Raw genomic sequence first — 19,644 nt, 5'->3', positions numbered from 1 at the left:
CGCCATCCATGTCTCCAAGAATCATTAGAAGGTTGGAAAAGACCTCCAAGATCACCTAGTCCAACTGTCCCCCTATGTGTTACGTGTTAACACAGAGTGTTAACTCTGTCTCTGGAAACCATTTACACTTGTTTCTGGCCTGCTGCAAAGCTTTCTCACAAAGCAGATCAGTGACTGGCGGGTGTTCACTTTGTTGTTGTATCAGGAATGAAAGAATCCAGCTGCTAAAATGACAAATGCACTTATTTCTGTGGTAGGCAAGAGTCCATACCTGATCTTCACCAACCGCCATGAGGTCCGTAAGATAGACCTGGTGAAAAGGGACTATTCTCGCATCATTCCCATGCTGAAAAACGTTGTGGCACTGGATGTGGAGGTGGCAACAAACAGAATATATTGGTGTGATTTGTTCTACCGAAAAATCTACAGGTAAGGGGCAAGAGGGAATGTGTGTTTCGGCACCTTTGTAAAGCTATGATTCAGTTTGGACCAAGTAAAGACGATCTGTAGAAAACAATGCAGGATCCAATGAACACAGTGAACCCAAGGGCTTTTATTCCCTTATTGGCTTACGTGTTGTGGCCCAGACTTTGCAAGCTTTTCAGGAATTGACAAAGAAATCAGGGGCTTGTGCAGTTACTTGGTTTGATAATGTAGGAAGGCTTTTCGTCAATAATAGATCCTGCTGCATTTGTGCAATTACACGGAGACTCCTGTTTACTGAATCACAATATTGCTAAGTGGTGCTGTGTGAGGCTGCTGCTGTGCTGTGTGCTTGCTGTATGTGAAACCTCAAAGGACTTAGCAGCTGAAAATGCAAAGGAGGCAAATGGTGGAAGTGAGGAAGTAGCAGCATGGACGCTGGTTGACCACTGTAGTCTCTGGTAGATTTAAATTTACAGCACTTGACCACAGACCATATTTCACATTCTGTAGTTTTTGTTCCCTTTCCTTTCTCAGCTGTTTTTATGCATCCATCACAGTGTTATGTACCAGGGCTTGTAAGTGTGCCTAATCAAAAACACACTTAATTTATGCACTGAAAATTCCCCATGTATATTCTGATTTGCATAGCTATTGCACCCTACTGGAACTCCTACAGCGATTTGTTTTGGATTTTAGCTAATGATCAGGAAAAAGGTTGATTGGTTTCAGAGCATGGGAGCCAAGCCAGGGTTTTTGCAGGCTGTGCTAGCTCCCATGCCACTGGCAGGGAAATTTGCCTAGGGTGTGCTGATTATTAACACTCCAGCAGTTAGGCAGGTACCCCGAGCAGCCCTGTGTAGCACTGAAAATGGGGAGATGGTTCGGAAGAAAGCAGGCTGCTTTCACTGTGTCTGACACTGCAGGCACCAGCAGGGTGGGTAAGGGCTTCATATCCATCCAGAGAATTTGAGACACTACTCCGTCTGCAGCTCTCTGACAGTGAATGCCCTGGGGCTAAGGGCTGAACAGCGTTCATACCCTAAATATGGCTGTACCAAGCCTGCTTCCTTTTCCAAACAGCAGAATTTTTCTCTTTCTCACTCCTGCTTGCATTAGCTTTGCTGTAAGTCCCATCTTTTCTGCAGAGCAAGCTGTGTAATCATCATTTCCAATGTCCGTGAATCCTGTAAAATTATACTATTGAAGTTAATGTGCCCTAAGTCAAACACACTCGTAACATATGTATATATATAACACACACGTTTATTTTTTAGTTTTGCTAACCTGTGCAGTTATAGCAGGAAGCAGGTAGCAAAATGGCAGTTCCCTGTCCTGCAAGTGTCTGCCATCCAGATACAGGGAGTTAAGAACAAATGTAGGAGAAAGCCGCAGAAGGATGCAGCATGCAGCCATAACGGTTTCTGTGTCCATCCTCGTGCCACGTGAGCACTTTCTCCCTGTGAGGTCGGAGTGGTGCTGCCCAGCACTCAGCTGTTTCTGAGGCCCGGCCCCATGCACATCTGCAGAGCCCTTCCTGTGCCGCGTGTCAGTCCAGTGACGAGTCTTGTCTTTGCAGTGCCTACATAGACAAAGCGAGCGACACAGCTGAGCAGGTGATTCTGATAGACAGCCAGCTGAACTCTCCTGAAGGGCTGGCAATAGACTGGGTTCATAAGAATATCTACTGGACGGATTCTGGAAACAAGACTATCTCGGTGGCCACCGCAGATGGAAGCAGGAGGAGGACGCTTTTTAACAGAGACCTCAGTGAGCCGAGAGCCATTGCTGTTGACCCCACAAGGAGGTAGGTGTGAAAACTACAAACATTTCCATTGCCAACAGGGAAATTCCTGTCATCTTTCTGCCTCTCTAACAAAACTCATAGGCACTACTCATTGCCATCAAGGCTTACGGATGCCCTTATCTTTAAAACATAATTAAATCCATTAATTTAAATGGAACTGCTGAGATGCTTCAAAGAGATGGTTCAGCTCAATCTTTGCAAGGCTGCTGCAGTTAAAGCTCTGAAAATAATACCAGGTCATGTGTCAGATGGGCCTGAGCTGGCTCGGGCACGCAGGTTATGTTGGGAAATAAATAGTCTGACTGGAGTACGGGCGACTTGGCTAAGTGGAGTCTACGGATCTAGCAGAAACACCAGGAGTTAGTTTGCATGGGATCAACAAGGTAAGAGTTTATGTTCAGGTGCAAGTTGTGTGGCAGAGTATCCAGTGGGACAGGAGCACGGTGGCTCTGCTAGGTGTGTATCAGAATGAGCTGAAGTGACTGAGGGACTTTGCAGTATCAAGCAGAGAACACTGCAACTCCTACTCAGATCAATCGCGCAAATTTCTTACGTTTGGGTCAAATTTACTGTTTTCTTGCATCTGTTTCTTTCAGGTTCATGTACTGGTCTGACTGGGGAGACAAAGCTAAGATTGAGAAAGCAGGCCTCAATGGCGTGGGGCGGCGAGTGCTGGTGGCTGACAACATCGAGTGGCCAAATGGCATCACGCTTGGTAAGTGCCCAGATTAGAGCTACACTATCCACTGTGGCTATTGTAAATTCATTTCTGTTAAGTAGGAAAAACAAAACTGTAAATTTGTAAAGGCACCTGCAGACAAAAATCCTGGAAATTCTCTGTCACTCAGTATTCTTCAACATGAGTGATTTTGGTTCAGTAGCAAGCATAGGTGGTAAGTGTTGCCGCAGTCCTCGTATCGTACCTCATAACGCGGCAGCCTTGAGTTGCTTTTAGGTGTGTTTTAAGACAAAGGGAAATTTTGGGAGTGGTTTCTCTGGTCTTGTCTCAGAGACAATGCCGAGGTAATTCATTGGACTGCTTAATGCATGGAACACCAGGAAAAGAGACCCAGCATACAGAACCTGTTCCCTGTCAGCGTGGCTGCCCAGCCTCTCAGGATGGGAGCAGTGAGACAGAGCCCGTCTCAGCCCATACCCTGCATCCTGCTGGCACACAGAGGGTCATTCTCACTGCTGCACCAAGCTGTGGAAGTGGAAAGGACATTTTCTTGCACTCTTGGGGCAGCAGGGGACAGCCTCATCTGGAGCTGCAGCCATATATGTTTAACACTGTACAGATATGAAGTTCTCTGCTTAATGTTTGAAAATTCTGGCCATAAAAAGGACATAGGATAAAATGTTACTACCATCACATATTGTTGAAGTGCTACTGCTGTGAATGAATAACGTTATCCTTTAATATCTAAGAAATTAATAGCTTGTTTAATTACAGAATTATGGTTTTTCTTTTTTGTTGTTGTTTGTTGGCACTCATCTACTAGCACTTAGTTTAGTGAATCTCATCCAAAATAACTGGATTTGTTCCAGGAAGAGAAATTAATTTCATAGCCTTCTAAGTAGCATCAGATCCTTCCCTCCTACTCTTACCTGCACCTTCCCCAAAATCTGTCTGGCTGTGGTAGGAATGTTCCCACCACCAGCATTCCCTCAGCCTGCAGCACAAGGACTTCTGAAACCCAAGACTTCATCACAGAGAATGTGTAAATCGCACGGCTCCCTCAGAGGGATGCTTCATTTGAATCTCAGACATCGTTCTCCAGCAAGAGGCCAAGAACTGAATAGCCCTAAGCGATGAAGCCTCTTGCTCCCTGAGAGGCACTGATGGGGCACCTCTGGGAAGCCCCAAGTGCTAGAAGCCCCGCTCCTCCCAGTAACAAAAGAACCTCATTGTAGAAAGCTGTTAGTCAGGCACACACACACACCAGAATGTTCCTCCTTTTTAATCTTACTTACAAGGTCTTATCCCAGCATATCTGGGCGCTGAATCAAAATCAGAACTAGTGTTAAAAAAAAAAAAAGGCCCAATAATAAAGAGATTAGTCATGCTGCCAGCAGGAAAAACATGCTGGGCAAGAGAAAAAGAGTTGCAGGAGCTGTGTGTAATTTTGTTTCATTGTGTTTTACTTCTCAGATTTGCTGAATCAGCGTCTCTACTGGGTAGACTCCAAACTGCATTCACTGTCCTGCATTGATTTCAATGGCAGCAACAGAAAAGTTCTCATCTCCTCCGTTGATGATCTGAGCCATCCTTTCGGCTTAGCAGTGTTTGAGGTAAGAGTCAAGAGCGGATACATAACAGACTGAGTCTGCAAGAGGTCTCAAAGCTCTTCTTGATTGAAAGCTTTGCCTTTTGCATAGCACAGAAAGCTCAGTGAGGGCGTTCGCTGCTATAGAAACCGATTAACCTGGTGTGGGTTCAGCAGGGAAAATTGTTTTCCAAAGCCCTTAATCAGGAGCAGTGCGTTGTCCCATGCTTTTACCTAATGGAGTACGAGTGAATCCGGGCAGGTGGTGCCCGGAGTAATGCCTCCCACGTAACTGGAAAATGGTAATGGCTTTCCCTTGATTTGAATTGAGCCAACTGTCCGTGCAAAGGCCAGAACTATTAGTGAGGGACAGGAGAAGGCACTTACTGTGATCAGCAGGTGGGCCGACCGTTCACTGAGTGCCATTGCAGCATGTCCTGTGTCTTTTGACAAGTGAGACTTTGAAAGGAGCTGCATGGGCTCAGAGCAGCCTCTCCGCCTGCTGCCAAGCACTCTGCTGTTCTCAGCATCTGTGTTTCACACCACGTCTGCATGCTTGTGTTGCGCTTTCCAGTGCTAACAGAATCCTCAGGGGAGGACGGCCTCTTAAATTTTGCTGCGTTGGCCTTGCAGGTTGATTGTTTCCATGTTCCCTCTGCCCATCTCAGTATCTGCAGAAGTATCCTCAGAAATGTGCTCACCTGTCTCAGGGGTCTGAAGGCTTCAGTTGGGAGTATCTGTGCCAGCAAGGCACTCGCCGGGCTCCCCCTGCAGTCACTGTGCAACAGTGCATTGCTGGGTTCGGGGATTTGGCATTAAAAAGGTGGTTTTGTTCACCTAGTTCAGGAAAAGTCAGATAATTCTCGTTCAAGCTGAACTGCTCCAGTTATGACACAAAAACCCTGCCACACATCAGAGAAATGTCCCTTGCCAAACAATTACAGCTCTGATCCTACAAAGACATACGCCTATTTTCACAAAGGCATTAGGCTTCCAGCCTCTGCTTTACTATATTGCACTGAAAACCCAATTACTCCTGTAGATTCAGTACTCTTGTACCATTCAGTGTCCCACTGCAGCCTTACTTGGCATTACAGAGAGTAATACTTAACAGCAGTGCAATATTTAAACGTTCAGATCCTCAGATTTCATGAGGGAAGAACTAGGACCTGAACCCACAGAAATCACTACATAAATAGGCTTCCCCACTTCTGCCAGTGGTTTACACACAGCTACCAAGTGGCAGGGCCCAGGGCTGCTTCCTTGCAGTTCCTACCTCATGCTTAAGATCTAAAGTGTATGTTCAAATCCCAGGAGTACTCCAGGGGTATGGAAGACATAACGCAAATCCCTGCTTTGCCTGGGTGGAAGCAGAGAGACAATGCAGCCTTTCTGCACCCTGGCAGAGGACTGCCAAGCACCACTGGCCTGGGGCATTGAAGTCTTCTCTCTTGTAGCTAAGCCACTTTGTGTGAATATTTAAATAATTACGGGAACAAAAGCTTGAACTTTGGCACCTAGCTCCAGGTAAGTTGTAGTAGGGAAAGGTGTCTGTTTGGGTCCCTGTTAAGGTGTCTGTCACAACCTCCTTTCCTTTTCTTTCCTGTCTTTTCATTTCACTGAACTAGGCAGGCTTTTGACACAGCAAAACCCTCTTCCTGAAACTCCTTTTTCCTCCTATGCAATGTGTGTGAGATCTAGGCATTTGGATTGGGGCACAGGTTTCCCCAGAAAGTTGCTGCTCTGTAGTTTTGTCCTGAATCAGCAGTGTTTGGAAGGACCTCTTGCATTGTTTAAGCTGTACGCCTTTTCTTATCTGAATGGCCAGTTACAATAACAGACAATCCTTTTGCTTTTGGTAATTTGCCCTTGTTCTCCAGCAATGTGTCTTTCCTTACTGAAATGCACGTGTTTTTTTAGCATGCAGCACAATATATAGATAAATTCTAACTGAGCAACTAATTACTGTTTGATAACTGCAATCCTGTATACCTCCTTGACCAGGTATTTTGCATCTTCAGTCACAGCGGGCCTTACCAAAGATACTAATACAAAAAAGAAATAGATACTTATCTTCCAGGTATGATCATAGGACGGGTTTCTTCACAGACACCCCTTTCACGCAGGTCTTATCTTTGTAAAGGAGAAAAAAAATCAGCACAGATAGCAGAAGTTTCTAGTGTAGCCCTTTGGTTCTGATTTTAGTCCACCTTGATTTAAAAAAAAAAAAAGGTTCAGAATCAGAATGGATGCAAATCTTGTGTGTGTAACCAAATTCCTGCTCCCTCATCTCAGTCTCATAGCTACTCAATTTACTGAGCACTCCTATAACCACTGTACAATTGCTGTGCTTTTAACCATTAGAGATAACAGTATTTGAAAGAAAAAAGCTGCAGGTAAAACTACCATGAATCAGAGGTGTCCCAAGGCAGGAGAGCAATGGATTGATTTTGTGATTACTGGAGTTTAATTGAGTATGAATTGGATTTGAGCAGGGTCAGGTCAGAATTTTTATGCATTTCCTGCAGGACAGAGTGTTCTGGACTGACCTGGAGAATGAAGCAATCTTCAGTGCAAACAGGCTGAATGGCTTGGACATCTCCGTTTTAGCAGAAAATCTCAATAATCCTCATGACATCGTGGTATTTCATGAATTAAAGCAGCCCAAAGGTAAGACATGTCCTCAGGGTCTCGTGGCCTTAAATCAGACTTATTTGAGCTAGTAAATGAAATGCTTCCTGATGGTTCTTGATGAGAGAAAAAGCACAGGTAACAATGTGAAATCAATGCCTGATGTTTGAAGTTCCTGTGTAATTATTTCCGCAGCAGCACTTATTGAAAAGCCTGCGATTTGTTAATAGCTGTTTAATTAGCATCTTTGGTAACAGAGTTACTCTTATCACTCTGATGCGTGCCATTCATTATCTGTTTGGGTTGTGCTGCAGTCTGGAAGTATTACAGCAAGGTGAGCATGAGGAGTGGCACTCACGGCCGGCTTCGCTAGCAGTAGCGGTGAGGCTGCAGTGGCACAGACTGCAGTGCAGTCTGGCAGCTGGGGAGAGCTGCCTTATTCCCTTGAGGTCCTCACAGCCAGCACTGAAGCTCTGGCCATTTTCACAGCACTCATTAAGTGAACTTTTTAGAATGAAGATTGTGTATATCAGGCAACACATGTTGTGTATGTGTCTTCAGAATCTTAAGCAACTGCTAGAACAAATTGCCTTAGAACAACAGGAAGCCAATTTCTGACACAGGATAACTGTGAAACTACATGAGAAAGTTCAATGAGAAAAAATGGCTTACTTCTGCCTGCTTTTAATTGTGAAAGGATGTACAGCTGGGCAAAGGCTGCTCTCCTAGTTCAGCAGCATCAGTCTGTGAATGTTCCAAATAATTACTAGTGGTAATCAATAAGCCATTCAAATGTCATCTCTACTGTATAGCATTTTGAACTATTGGCTTGTGAATGAGTACGTTTGAACAAGAAGGCAAACAGAGCCACATGAAGCCATTTAAACTTTTATTCACTAATCTCTCTTCATGGTTTTTATAGTAGTGTGTAAGATTTCACTCCAAACTGTAAAGATATTTAAGCAGACCAATTAATTGAGGTAGGGAGTGGAAGAGAGTCTTCTTAGAGGACCTCATGTTTCTTTGCCAAGAACAATAAATGAACAATTAGGAAAATAATTTCTCTTTTCTTCCATCTTTGAATAGCTCCCGATTCCTGTGAGCTCAGCCCCCAGCCAAATGGAGGCTGTGAATATTTGTGTCTTCCTGCACCTCAGATCTCTCCCCATTCTCCCAAGTACACGTGTGCCTGTCCTGACAATATGCGGCTGGGTCCAGACATGAAAAAATGCTACAAAGGTAAATACAATGACATTGCTGTTGTGCTGTCCTAGTAAAATCATACTTACAGTGAAAGTACACGTTCCTGATGGTGGAACACAACCATTAGCTTTTGTGTTCCACATAGTTTGACTTCTGAACACAGCACTGTGCTGTTCTTTATTGAAAACCTGCATTATTTTTTGAAAGCATAATCAGGAGAAAATAGAGTGGAAAGAGGAAAAAAAGTGATGATGCCTAGGACTAAAAGTGTGAATGGCCAATAAATCATAAAAATTCACCACATTAGTGCCCTATAGATACTGGATCTGGAAAGGCCACGTTCATTGCTGATGAGTCTGGTGATTACACTATAATTTTCCCTAACATGCAAATAGTTCCTGGTTCACTTCCCAAAAACAAGTTTTGTTTTTTCTTTTAACTTCTTAACTATCTTCTAGCCAAAGAACTTTATTGCTGTTAATAAATTAAGCTTGATTTCAGGTAGCTGCAGGTAAAGAACTATCAGTGCTCTACGTGGCAAACAGATTCAGAATTCTGTTTCTGTTCCTAACCAGTAAACATCACAGTATTCCCCAGATTTACATCACCATGTGTGATTTTCTTTGTGTATTTATTTTTACTAAATTTCATGTTTGTTTTTGCTTTTCAGATCTTCCGACTACTTCAGCTACTGTACTGGTTTCTACAACCACAGCATCGCGTACTGCCACTGCTTCCACCATGACCCCTGCTGGCAGTGCCAATACCACCACTGAAGTCATCCCCAAAGCTGTATCAGAAGCTACAGTTACCACCTCAAGTTTTCATCCAACCCCGTCCATCCTGATAGATTCTGAGATGACCACTGGAAACAGCAATTTATCGCAACACTGTAAGAAAATGAGATTCCTCTTTTCTTTTTCAATATATACAGTATCACAAAAACTAATGTACCATCAGAGACCTTACCTAGCAGCTGAGATGCAGACCCGTCCTGTTGTGTAGCAAGAGAATTAGATGTTCTTTATACAGACTCCTCTGTTACCATAGCTGATGTGATTCCAGTCGCTCAGGGATTTTAAGGGCAGGCTTTCAACCCATACCTGTAAAACTGACTCTGGAGATGAGGTCCTGCAAATTCATACTACTCCTTGCCCTGTTCCTGCCACTAGTTCAGCTTCGGTGTTGCTGGTAGTGCTGCACGCCTAAGTATGGATTCCATCTGGAAAACAAAAAATAAATCATCCCTATTTAACTAGGATGCCTATTTGGAGTAATAGTGATTCGGTACACTGTGTACTGCATGTAGGAAAGCAGAATCTGATTTCTAAAATTCATTCTCCTAAGTACTGTTTGTGCAAATATCCTTTCAAATGTATTAATTAACCAATCGGAGCTAAGTTCTTTAATTGTCTGTTTGAAGGTATTTAATGTGTTAATTAATAGGTTTTCATTCCTAAGAAGAAACAGCTCAGCCCAGCCCAGATTTGTGTGTACCTGCTTTTCTTTTAATCGTTCTCCCTGATTATTTTATTGCAAAATTTTTTGTAAACTCTTTGATAACAAAAACTTCCCAATAGGCAGAAAAACACAGTTACTAACATAAAACATTCTTCAGATATGATTTCAAAGCCAGTGAACAAGTGAAATGATCAGCAATACTTTTGTAATTGCAGATTCAAATAATGGTCAAGGCTTTGATTCAACTGTGACAGCAGCTGTTGTTGGAATTGTCATTCCTGTTGGTAAGCTGATTTGATTTTAATATTTCAGTATGGTCTCCTTCAAAGTTTGCGTAAATAGACTCCTCTGACTTTGAGGACTTGGGGGGTGTGAAGGAGTAGAGGAACTGCTGAAATGAGGCAAAGTGTTCCGGCCTTCAGACAGTTGTACGAGAACAGATACTTAGATGGGAGCATCCCAACAGATTCATGCTGTCCCCACAGAACTAGCTAACCTAGCTAACGGCAGTTTCTTTCCCCTTTCCTCAGTGGTTATTGGCTTGCTGTGCATGGGGGGATACCTCATCTGGAGAAACTGGAAACGGAAGAATACTAAAAGCATGAATTTTGATAATCCAGTATATAGGAAGACCACAGAAGAGGAAGATGAAGATGAAATCCACATTGGGCGGACTGCCCAAATTGGACATGTCTACCCAGCAGTAAGTACCTGGGGAACTTGCTGACAGTGATTAATTTTGTTGAGGGATTATATACAGAATTATCTCCAGCTGATTCCATTGTTGGTCATTTGACCTATAATGACAAAAAACAGAACTTTTTAATATTTCAATAATCACAGAATAAGCAGAAGCCTAGATTTATAGGCAGCATATGTAGCGTATGAGATTTTTAACAGGAAACCCAACTTAGAACCAAATTCTGATACTGTTGCTAATGCATCAAAATTCACAAGTCAAACCTTCCTCCTTAAGTGTGTTTTTCTTCCTTCACAGCGTGTAGCATTAAGCCTAGAAGATGACGGGTTGCCATGAGGATACAGTTGCTGCTCCAAACAGAACGCACTGAACAAATTTGCTTTGGATCACAAAACCTGCTTCTTCTTTTTAATCGTTATTTATGTTGCAGAAGGGTAACCACAAAGTTATAATGAACAGCAAACATCCAAAGGATGTGAGAGTTTTGTATGTATAATCTTTTATACACATTTTAACTTGTTGCACTACCCATTTGTGATAGTCAATAAGCAACTGCTGAGCTACTAACTCAATGTACATAACCAGCCAGGCTGAAGGTTCAGTAGCTATTGCTTTATTTTAAGACTATATTTATAGATATTTTGTAAATATATTGAATATGCTTTGTGGCTATCCATCAACATAAGTAAAACAAATTCTGTACAGGCAGTTTAGAAATATTTATTAACAAAACCTGGACTATAAGATCTGATCTGTAAATATAGTAGAGGGGTGAGAGTATTTATTTTTTTGTATGTTTGGCTTGCTGTGCATAGATTATCTGTGTATATCTATCTAGTGTAGATAGATATAGGCATATAAATATATACATATATATAAATATATACATATATTTTAAAACTACTATGTTTATGAAAATTAGGGATAATTGAATTTTTACAGGATGTTGGAAGTTTGCTTTGAAATCTAAAGACTAAGTAAGAAACAGCTGTACTGTAAGACAGCTGATAAATGAAGCACTCCCATAACAGAGCTCCTGTTTTCCAAGCTGGCTTGCAAGGGTTGCTTTTATATTTTCCAGTCTAGCCAGGTTCATCTGCAGTGCTTTTAACTTAAGAGCTGTTGCTTACAGCATTTCAGTCAGGAGGAATTCCTACAGAGCCCAGTTTTTTCATTTTGTATTGTTGCTTTTTACGGTTCAGTACAAATTTGGTTTAGCATATTTTTTATTTGTTTTTTAAATGTAAATCTAAATGCTTTTCCCCCCTGATCATCTTGCACCATTCAAATTAGCTTAGAATTAGTAGAATCAAAGATTAGCCATATACTTTCAGATACCTAAAATGAGCTCTCTTATCTGGCTCATCAGGAACAAAACACAATAACAGTTAATTTCTTGCCTCCTACTCTTACTGATTAAGAGTCCAAATTTAGAAGAGGCTGTGGGGTAGTGTCTTGACTCACCATATGTAGAACGTGAATGCTTACAAGCAGCCTGCACCATGGCAGATCTGATGTAACACAGAGCACTATGCAAGGAGGTCAAAAATTCACAACTTTGTCAGTAGCTGATTCCTGTAATTCAAAGGTATCTGAAAAAATAAAAAGAAATCATCACAGGAAGAAAAAGTCGTGAGCATTCTGCTACGTTAATAACTGCCTTTCATTCGCTACTGTTCCCAACTTTGTTTCTCTCTCCTGCCAGGCCTCAGTAGTACAATGCTGTGTTACCATCATCTCCCAAGACAAAGGAAGCTAAAATATGCACTGTTTCTCCCAAGATAATTACAATGAACAAAACACAATGAAGATCAAAATAGTTTACATAATCCTGCCTATTTCTGCAGCAGTAAGGGGTCAGGATACTTGTATTTACCCATTTATTGGTGCGGTTATTTCTTTTTTTTGGTCTCCTCCTGTTGAAGAATGTAATTTGTGCTTGCTTGTGATTCCAGGATACCGCTTTAAGGAGAAATACAGAGCAGCATCTCTCTTGCCATACACACTTCCCCTCCCTACACAATTGCTATTTTCTCAGTTCCCCTAGAACATTTAAAGTCTGCACACTGAGATGGAAGACCCTAGTAAGGCTTTGCATTCAGGTTCGAAATGCTTTCTATCAAAACCACTGCAGCTCTTTTGTCAGCAAGTGCTGTTCATCTACTTCAAAAGGTGGGTTCACGCTCAGGAAAAAAAATCATAGTATAATCTGAGCTCGACTATGCTTCTTGACTAAAAAATGGAACAAGGTGTCTAAAGACCTAGTATATGCATTACGATACATGCACTCAAAATGCTCACTTCATGGCCTGTGTAGACAATGTATAAACGATCAAGCATCCTTCTATTCAAATTTTATATTTAAAGGCAGTAACGAAAATGACTGAGAAATCCAGTTACTGTTTTAAGGTATGAAGCTCTGTTTCTGCAAATTCATGCACTGTGTGCATGACGAAAAAAGAGAAAAGGCTGTATGTGATAACACTGTAACTAACAGACATATGTAAATATATTTGAAAGTTCTACAGTTTTGATACTTTTTTAAGAACACATACACACAAACCTCTATAAAAGGCTGCAGGTTTGTGTTTTTTTTTTTTTCAAACCATTGTAAATGAACTCAGTGTGCAGTGTTGATTTCAACCTTTACAGATTTATAACTACTGAAAAGTCAAACACCAAATTTGTTTTTTAAGAAATTAATTATTTTAAATAACGGTTCAGATTGTTAGGATGATATTTAACATTGTAATCACTTCTGATCTCTGTCTTGTCAAGTTCTGTTAGAGTAAGTTCTTGCTTCGTGCCTTTTGTGTTTCAGTTTTGCTATGGACAAAAGGACCAGGGAGGGGCGGGGGAGGGATCTGCTCTGTGTAACATTTGCTGTACTTACATAAATAAGGATTACTGAAAACCAAATGAATACATTTGTAAAACAGTGCACTGTTTCTATAGAAAGATTAAATTTTTTTTTTATCTGGGCCTACTGAACTAATTCCATTATAGCACTTAAACTGCTGTCTCTTAGACCTGGTACTGTATTATAGTTTGGTCTGCATTTTCCTTAATTCTTAATTGCCCAACCTGGAAGCAGGACTTGGGAGCCATGTTGTATAACTTAGCTGTTCTTTTCAGTTTCACTCGCATCTTTAGTAGCTACAGCATCACAAGAAGAACACTGAAAGCAGTTCATGGATAAAATTAAATGAACAGACTGTTTTCTTCTGAATTATCTACCTCTGCCACTTAGATTTTGGCTACCTTCAAATCACATGAAAAATAGCATCTCATTTGTTATTTCCTTGAGCTAAACAATTATATCAATGATGTAATTAAAATAAGTCGGTAAACCTTGCAGTGCTACATTGGTCCTTACCCAGTTGAGAAGAACATTAAATTTTAACAGGAAGTCTTCTTTTTTCCTCCAAGGTCTTGTGATCCTATACTGTATTAGCAATATTTTGTTTCACTCTCTACACATAGTAACTATAATATAATTCATACTAATTCTGTGCCGAGTACTTTCCTTAAGAGGCTGTATCACTGCACTTAGAGATGTAAATCTCTTTAGTGTTCACATTATGTGTGCAGCCTGATTAGCTTTCGGCCTTCTGCTGGAGTACGTCCCCATCATTCCTTACACTGAGTTTGCATGCCATCAAAGGAAGCCTTCCACTTTGTGAAACACTTTTAAATGTCACAGCCTGTCCTTCAAGAAGGGAGCTAGAGCCATGGACTAGTGCAGGTTTTTTTCACTGTTCAGTACAGGCAGTTATAGAGTACAGCATACCTAGTGCTAATTTCAGTTGTCTCAACATTGGAGGGATAACATGCTGGCCAGCTCAAAACACTAATTAACAAATCACATGCTCACACTTACTTTGCCAGTCCCGGTACCTTCCATTCAAGCAGCTACAACAGGAGCACTTCATAGGCATGTGCAGTGACAGTGGATGCTCTGGAAACAGCACACTGGTTGATGAAGGTATCCACGGCGTCCCAAAGTGCCAGCTGCTTGACATTTGTTGTGGATTATCCTGATGACAGTAGCCAGGGCTTCCGCTTTGAAGCTGTGTGTTTCTACAACTTGCAGATGATCGTTTCCTGTGGTTTTCTCAGCTAGCAAGTCTAGTACATTTGAGGAGTCTTTTTTTTTCTGCCTGAACAATAGGACCTGATAACAAAAACAAAACAAAAAAGTCGTCTTTGCAGCAACATCTACGAGAAGAAATACAAGGCGGGGGGGGGGGGGGTGAGGGAGGTGGGGAGATATGTAACAAGCACACTGATGGCTAGTTAGGGTGTAATGCCAATTCTGCTTTGCAAGGAAAAGGGATTTCCCACCCCATTCCAAACCACACACACCAGAAGCACCAACAAGGGAAGTGCTGCAATATGCAGTTTAATAAAGATGGTATTAAAAGAGTTCGCCATGCAAGGATCAAACCTCACCATGAAACGGGTCACTTACCAGGAAACTTCTGAGCCAACTCACTGAGTAAATCCTATTTAGGGTTTTTATCTGCCAATCAAATAATTAATTAGTTCCAACTGTAGCAATTTATTTTTCATATTATATTTAACCCCCCACTGGGACACAGCTGAAAGCACATACATTCGTTTAATTTAGGACATTACAAATAAGGCATAATGGAAAATCTTATGACTGAATGTTCCAGAAAAAAAAAAAATCACAGAATCGATACAGTTTGCTACTAAGGCACAGAAATAAATAAGATCTAACCAAAGAGAACACTGCAATAATGCTTAGAAGATAAACTGTACTTGGAAAGTAATGTTTATGTATGACTTTTTATGACAGGAATTTGAAGTCAAATTTTAGACTTCCTGTAATAATGAAAATCTGACAAATGATTGGCAATTTGCATACAATTATTATTCACAATGTCTGATAGGCATCACATTTAAAAGCTCGGCCCCATGATTTGACCCTAAAGGCTTCAGTGGTAATAAAAGTAGAGAAGACATTTATAATAAAAACTTCTTTTTCAAACACATCAAAGGCTGGAAGCCTGCAAAGAGCAGGTGAGGTTAACAGAAGCTGTTGCTGTAGAGGAAATTCATGATGAACATGTATTTTTAATTTTGCATGCAACCTTGAGCTTCCCATCTCAAAAAAGGCCTAATGTAGCCAGAGAAGATACTGAGAAGGTCAACAAGGATAATCAAAAGAGCTTGTGCATTTTTCAAAGCCTCAACTTGGAAAAAAACAAAACTGAAAGGATATACAATCCCCAGATATACAATCGTTATTCCCTAACGCTTTCTCTGCACCATTAATTATTCCCCATTTCTCACAATACCAGAACTTGAAGGCATGCAGTAACATTTAATCAGATAGCAAGTTCAAAATACATGAAAGAAAATACTCCTCACAGAATGCAGAAACAAGTGGCACCCTCTGCAACACTACCCCTTGTGAGTAGGGCTGTCTGTGGCTGTGCTAAACAACATTTCAGCTGCACCTTCTGGATCATGAAGAATCCAAAATCAGAAGCTGAAAGCTGGGCACACAGCAAGCAAGGATACCCTATACACTGTGTTCTTGAAAGCTTTCCTAAGCATCCATTACTAGCTACTATCAGAGGTGAGAAAGGGTAGATGGAGTTTAGTCAGATCCAGTAAGACAGTCCTGATGATCAGAGAAATAACTTCTCCTATTTGCTTTTCTTTCCTTTTTGGTTACCTTATTTTTCTAAGGAATATATGGAAATTTGGTTAGAAAATAGAATAACTGAAGCTTATCAGAAACATTGTCCATATGAACAAAGCAGTTCATGGACCTCAGCTTTGATTCCATGGGGAGCCATAACAGACAACTGCATACCTTTCTTTCCTCTATTTTTTAATCTCTATAACATAGAAGAATAAACTTACCCAGATTCACTGACACTATATATTCCCTTATGTAACATAAATGATCTGCAATGATCCCAAATTAAAAATTACTTAACACTTTAGGGCACAGAAAAAGAGCTAAAATTTATTGTAAGATCTTATGATAAGGAAGAAGGTTAAGGGTTGATGTGAAATCTTTGATGTGCCTGATGAAAGCAGTATTTTTCATGTAGGAAGATGGGGGTAAGAATGTTAATTGAGGGTGCTCACCAAGCAGTGGTCCCTGTACATCTGAGACAGCTGCAAATTCTGAGTCCTGTTCTTGCTCACCATATCCAACAACCTGAAAAATTCAGAGACCAGACAGTTACCAGAAAGGCAACAAGAAATGGATGCTAAAAAATCCAAACTAAGCTTAGACCATACTTTATAAACCAGTTTAGCAAAACTGGAGTACAAATCAGTCAAATTTAAAATTCTGAATCTGTAGTCTAGGCTGCCTCCATCATCACCAAACAATGCTTTCAGGTAGTGTTTCAACCTCCCTGTCCTAACATGGGAGAAGTAGCCTCTGTCCACTCATGACAAAAGAAGCTTAACTACATGTCTAATGTTAAAATAGTTCAAGTTGATGAGATCAATCCCACTGCACAAAACTACAGGGATAAACGCTGGTACAGAATTTCACAACTTTCCTGCAACTTTCAGAGTTCTTCAGTTAAGGATTTAAGTAGCAGTGGGATTTCAGAGACTGATGTCCTCTGCAGATGACATTGTTAATTCCAGCATTTAACTGTTATATTTCAGAATTCTAAAACTTCATAACTGTTTTCACAGCAGAGCACTTTAAAAATGGGTAGTCAGAGCATCATAAAGAAGAAAAGAAAAGGTCTTGAAATTTAGTTAAGACAGTCAAATTGCATCTTTCCTAAAAAGAAATAATAAAGGAAAAGTGTCCAATATAGCACTGATTACAGGTGTACTTACATGTATACTGAGTGTTCTTCTATCTTTTCCCCTGAGAACTTGGAACCATTCAATGAGATCTTCTTTGGTAAGTGATTTTAATGCTTCAATCTAAAACCCACAAAAGAATATATAAGATACTGGTTTTTTAAGACATTGTTTTAAAAGCAAATGGGATCACTAACATTAAGGATCACTGCAAATATCTTTATAAGCCTTATGCTTTACAAGCTTCTGTACTCCAGCACCAAGTACAAGCCTCATAACTAAACGGTAAGGTCTGTTAACAGCATTCTCTGATAGAACTACTAGCCAGTGCTTAAGAAGAATTAACCTGGATTGCTACAAATTCTGTGAAATAAATCTGAATTATTACTACTATTCACCTGGAAACGCACTTCAAAAACCTAAGAAGCCCTGAACAGACCAGATTTAGATGTAAATTCTTTATACCATGCTGGCCATCATTTTGGTTTGCTTCAGCCATTTGTTGAAACAATATTACACTTCCTATTCAAAAATCGAAAAGGCTACTAATACATAACAATATGATGGAGTTAAATTAAAATCCTTACCTCACAGGTGAGCCTGTCAAAAAGATACTGCTGACTTACAATTTCCTTCCAATGTCTATCCATTTCTTCACCTAGAAAAGTATCTTCATATTCTTTAGTATTGATTAGAGAATGGGCTTGTAAAAATACACTTCTATTAATACTCATACATAAAGCCAAGAGCCCTGAAAAAGAACTGGAGTTCAGTCCCCCAAAGTCACAAAACAAAACTAGGGAACAGTATCACTTTTTCTTTCTTCCTTTCCAAGAGGGCTGCCTGGTTTGTTTGTCAATAAATCAAGAACAAAGAGCCTGTGGAGGTTTACTAGACTGCTTCTTTCTGATTACCTGAGCATGAAACGCATCTTCAGTTAAAAGTTTCATTTTTTCTTCAAAGTACAACAGAAATTCTTCTATTTTCTTGTCAACAAATTCAGAACTGAAGGAAGACAAAGGAAGGAACAAAGTTACAGACAATGCTGTTAACTTTCAGATTCAAATCTCTTCCATACCAAAACTGAGTGTTTCTGTGTTCTTTCAGTCAGGAGAGAGAAAACCTTCACAGTTTACCTCTCTCAGGCAACTTCTGACCACAAACCTTCATCTGTAGGCTGCTAGTAAGGCCACAGTACCACTTCTACACCTGTGCCTGGCTTTCTGTCCCTCTCATTTGCTGTGGTTCTTTCTGGAACATCCCTCTCCAGGAAACATCTAATATCCCTTGCTTAAAATGCATTATTCAGCACAGCCACTTTGACTGCACACTATTGGTGATCATGCCACTGTGAGCTGAGTAGGAGGTACTCTCTCTGAGAGCTGGGATGTTTAACTTCCACTCTTTCCTTAAGACAATTGTGTGAAACTGCAAAACTCACTTATGAAATAGTAGCAGTCTTCAAATCAAAACAGAAGTATCATCACCCAAAAAGATGCATACACAGTTGTTCAGGCACTAAAACTAACAGCGCTTAACAAACAAGTTTTTTTTAAAAAAATCAGTAAGTTAATAATTTCAAAACAGATGTTTTAGGTGGTTTTGTTTCTCACACAGGCCTGTTTACCATGAATAAGAGAATCTTAACAGAGCAAAAACAAACAATGCAATGAGAAAAAAATATCTTTTTACCAAAAAGGAATGAAAAAGACACTAACAGTCTGTGATATCAACATTACAATGAGTAAGCGCAGCAGAGATTGTAACCATGTAACATTATTTCCACTTCCAAAACTGACAGCTAAACATGCCTGTATCACTGTACCGTAAATATAAGCACTGTAAGAACAAGAAGTCTTAAATCTTAGTTGAATAATTTCATTGTGAGAGTTCTTGTAAAAAATGTCTTATTCAGATACGAGCAGATCTGAATCTCAAAGCTCTCAAAACCCGAAGATGCATACGCCAGAAATCCAACCACTGTAAAATCAGGAAGACTTACTTGTGCTTGGTTGCTTGTGTTGTTACACTAATGGAAAACCCAATAATCCCAGAATTATTTCTATAGGCCGGGTACACATGGTAGCTTAAATGAAAGAGATGTGGGGAGGGGAGACTTAATTACAGAAGCAAAAATCACTCAATATTCATAATTTTAACAACAAAGTAAGAATATTACCAGTGCTTAGACTTAACATTTCCCATAAGGATGCTAATACCAAATATTCCTAAAGGACTAACTTAAATACATATTCAAATACTAAGAGGCATAACCTTTTCTAAGTTCAGTCAATCTCCTACAGCTCTGCTTAACGTTTTATAAACAGGCTTAGATAATT

At 40.4% G+C, this 19,644-nt stretch overlaps 2 protein-coding genes and 1 long non-coding RNA gene across 4 annotated transcripts in view; 1 reads left to right on the top strand and 2 right to left on the bottom strand.

Moving 5' to 3' along the window:
* The window catches only part of LRP8 (LDL receptor related protein 8), a 173,059-nt gene extending 158,718 nt beyond the window's left edge, over positions 1–14,341 (top strand). For both annotated transcript variants that reach the window (XM_083847000.1, XM_083846999.1), the window contains 10 exons: positions 258–429; positions 2,003–2,230; positions 2,827–2,945; positions 4,383–4,522; positions 7,026–7,167; positions 8,215–8,367; positions 9,002–9,223; positions 10,008–10,076; positions 10,323–10,495; positions 10,790–14,341. In XM_083847000.1, the coding sequence (XP_083703126.1) occupies positions 258–429; positions 2,003–2,230; positions 2,827–2,945; positions 4,383–4,522; positions 7,026–7,167; positions 8,215–8,367; positions 9,002–9,223; positions 10,008–10,076; positions 10,323–10,495; positions 10,790–10,828 (1,457 nt within the window). In that variant the 3' untranslated portion in view covers positions 10,829–14,341. The remainder of the gene's footprint in view (positions 1–257; positions 430–2,002; positions 2,231–2,826; positions 2,946–4,382; positions 4,523–7,025; positions 7,168–8,214; positions 8,368–9,001; positions 9,224–10,007; positions 10,077–10,322; positions 10,496–10,789) is intronic.
* Positions 4,569–9,989, bottom strand: LOC310903573. The gene is made up of 3 exons (XR_014587608.1): positions 9,435–9,989; positions 7,047–7,244; positions 4,569–6,707 (listed from the first exon to the last, which is right to left on the bottom strand). It is a non-coding gene; the product is annotated as an uncharacterized lncRNA (long non-coding RNA).
* Positions 14,342–16,009: 1,668 nt separating the features above from the next.
* Positions 16,010–19,644, bottom strand: part of LOC310903209 (nardilysin-like) — a 33,111-nt gene continuing 29,476 nt past the window's right edge. The window contains exons 24-27 of the mRNA XM_083845964.1: positions 19,308–19,391; positions 18,220–18,310; positions 17,339–17,428; positions 16,010–16,694 (exon numbers count right to left, since the gene is read on the bottom strand). Of these exons, the coding sequence (XP_083702090.1) occupies positions 16,497–16,694; positions 17,339–17,428; positions 18,220–18,310; positions 19,308–19,391 (463 nt within the window). The 3' untranslated portion in view covers positions 16,010–16,496. The remainder of the gene's footprint in view (positions 16,695–17,338; positions 17,429–18,219; positions 18,311–19,307; positions 19,392–19,644) is intronic.

The sequence above is a fragment of the Anser anser genome (genome assembly GCF_964211835.1).
Source record: "Anser anser genome assembly, chromosome: 8".
NCBI lineage: Eukaryota > Metazoa > Chordata > Aves > Anseriformes > Anatidae > Anser > Anser anser.
The sequence above is the reverse complement of the archived record's forward strand: the minus strand, read 5'-3'. Positions and strand labels throughout refer to the sequence as shown.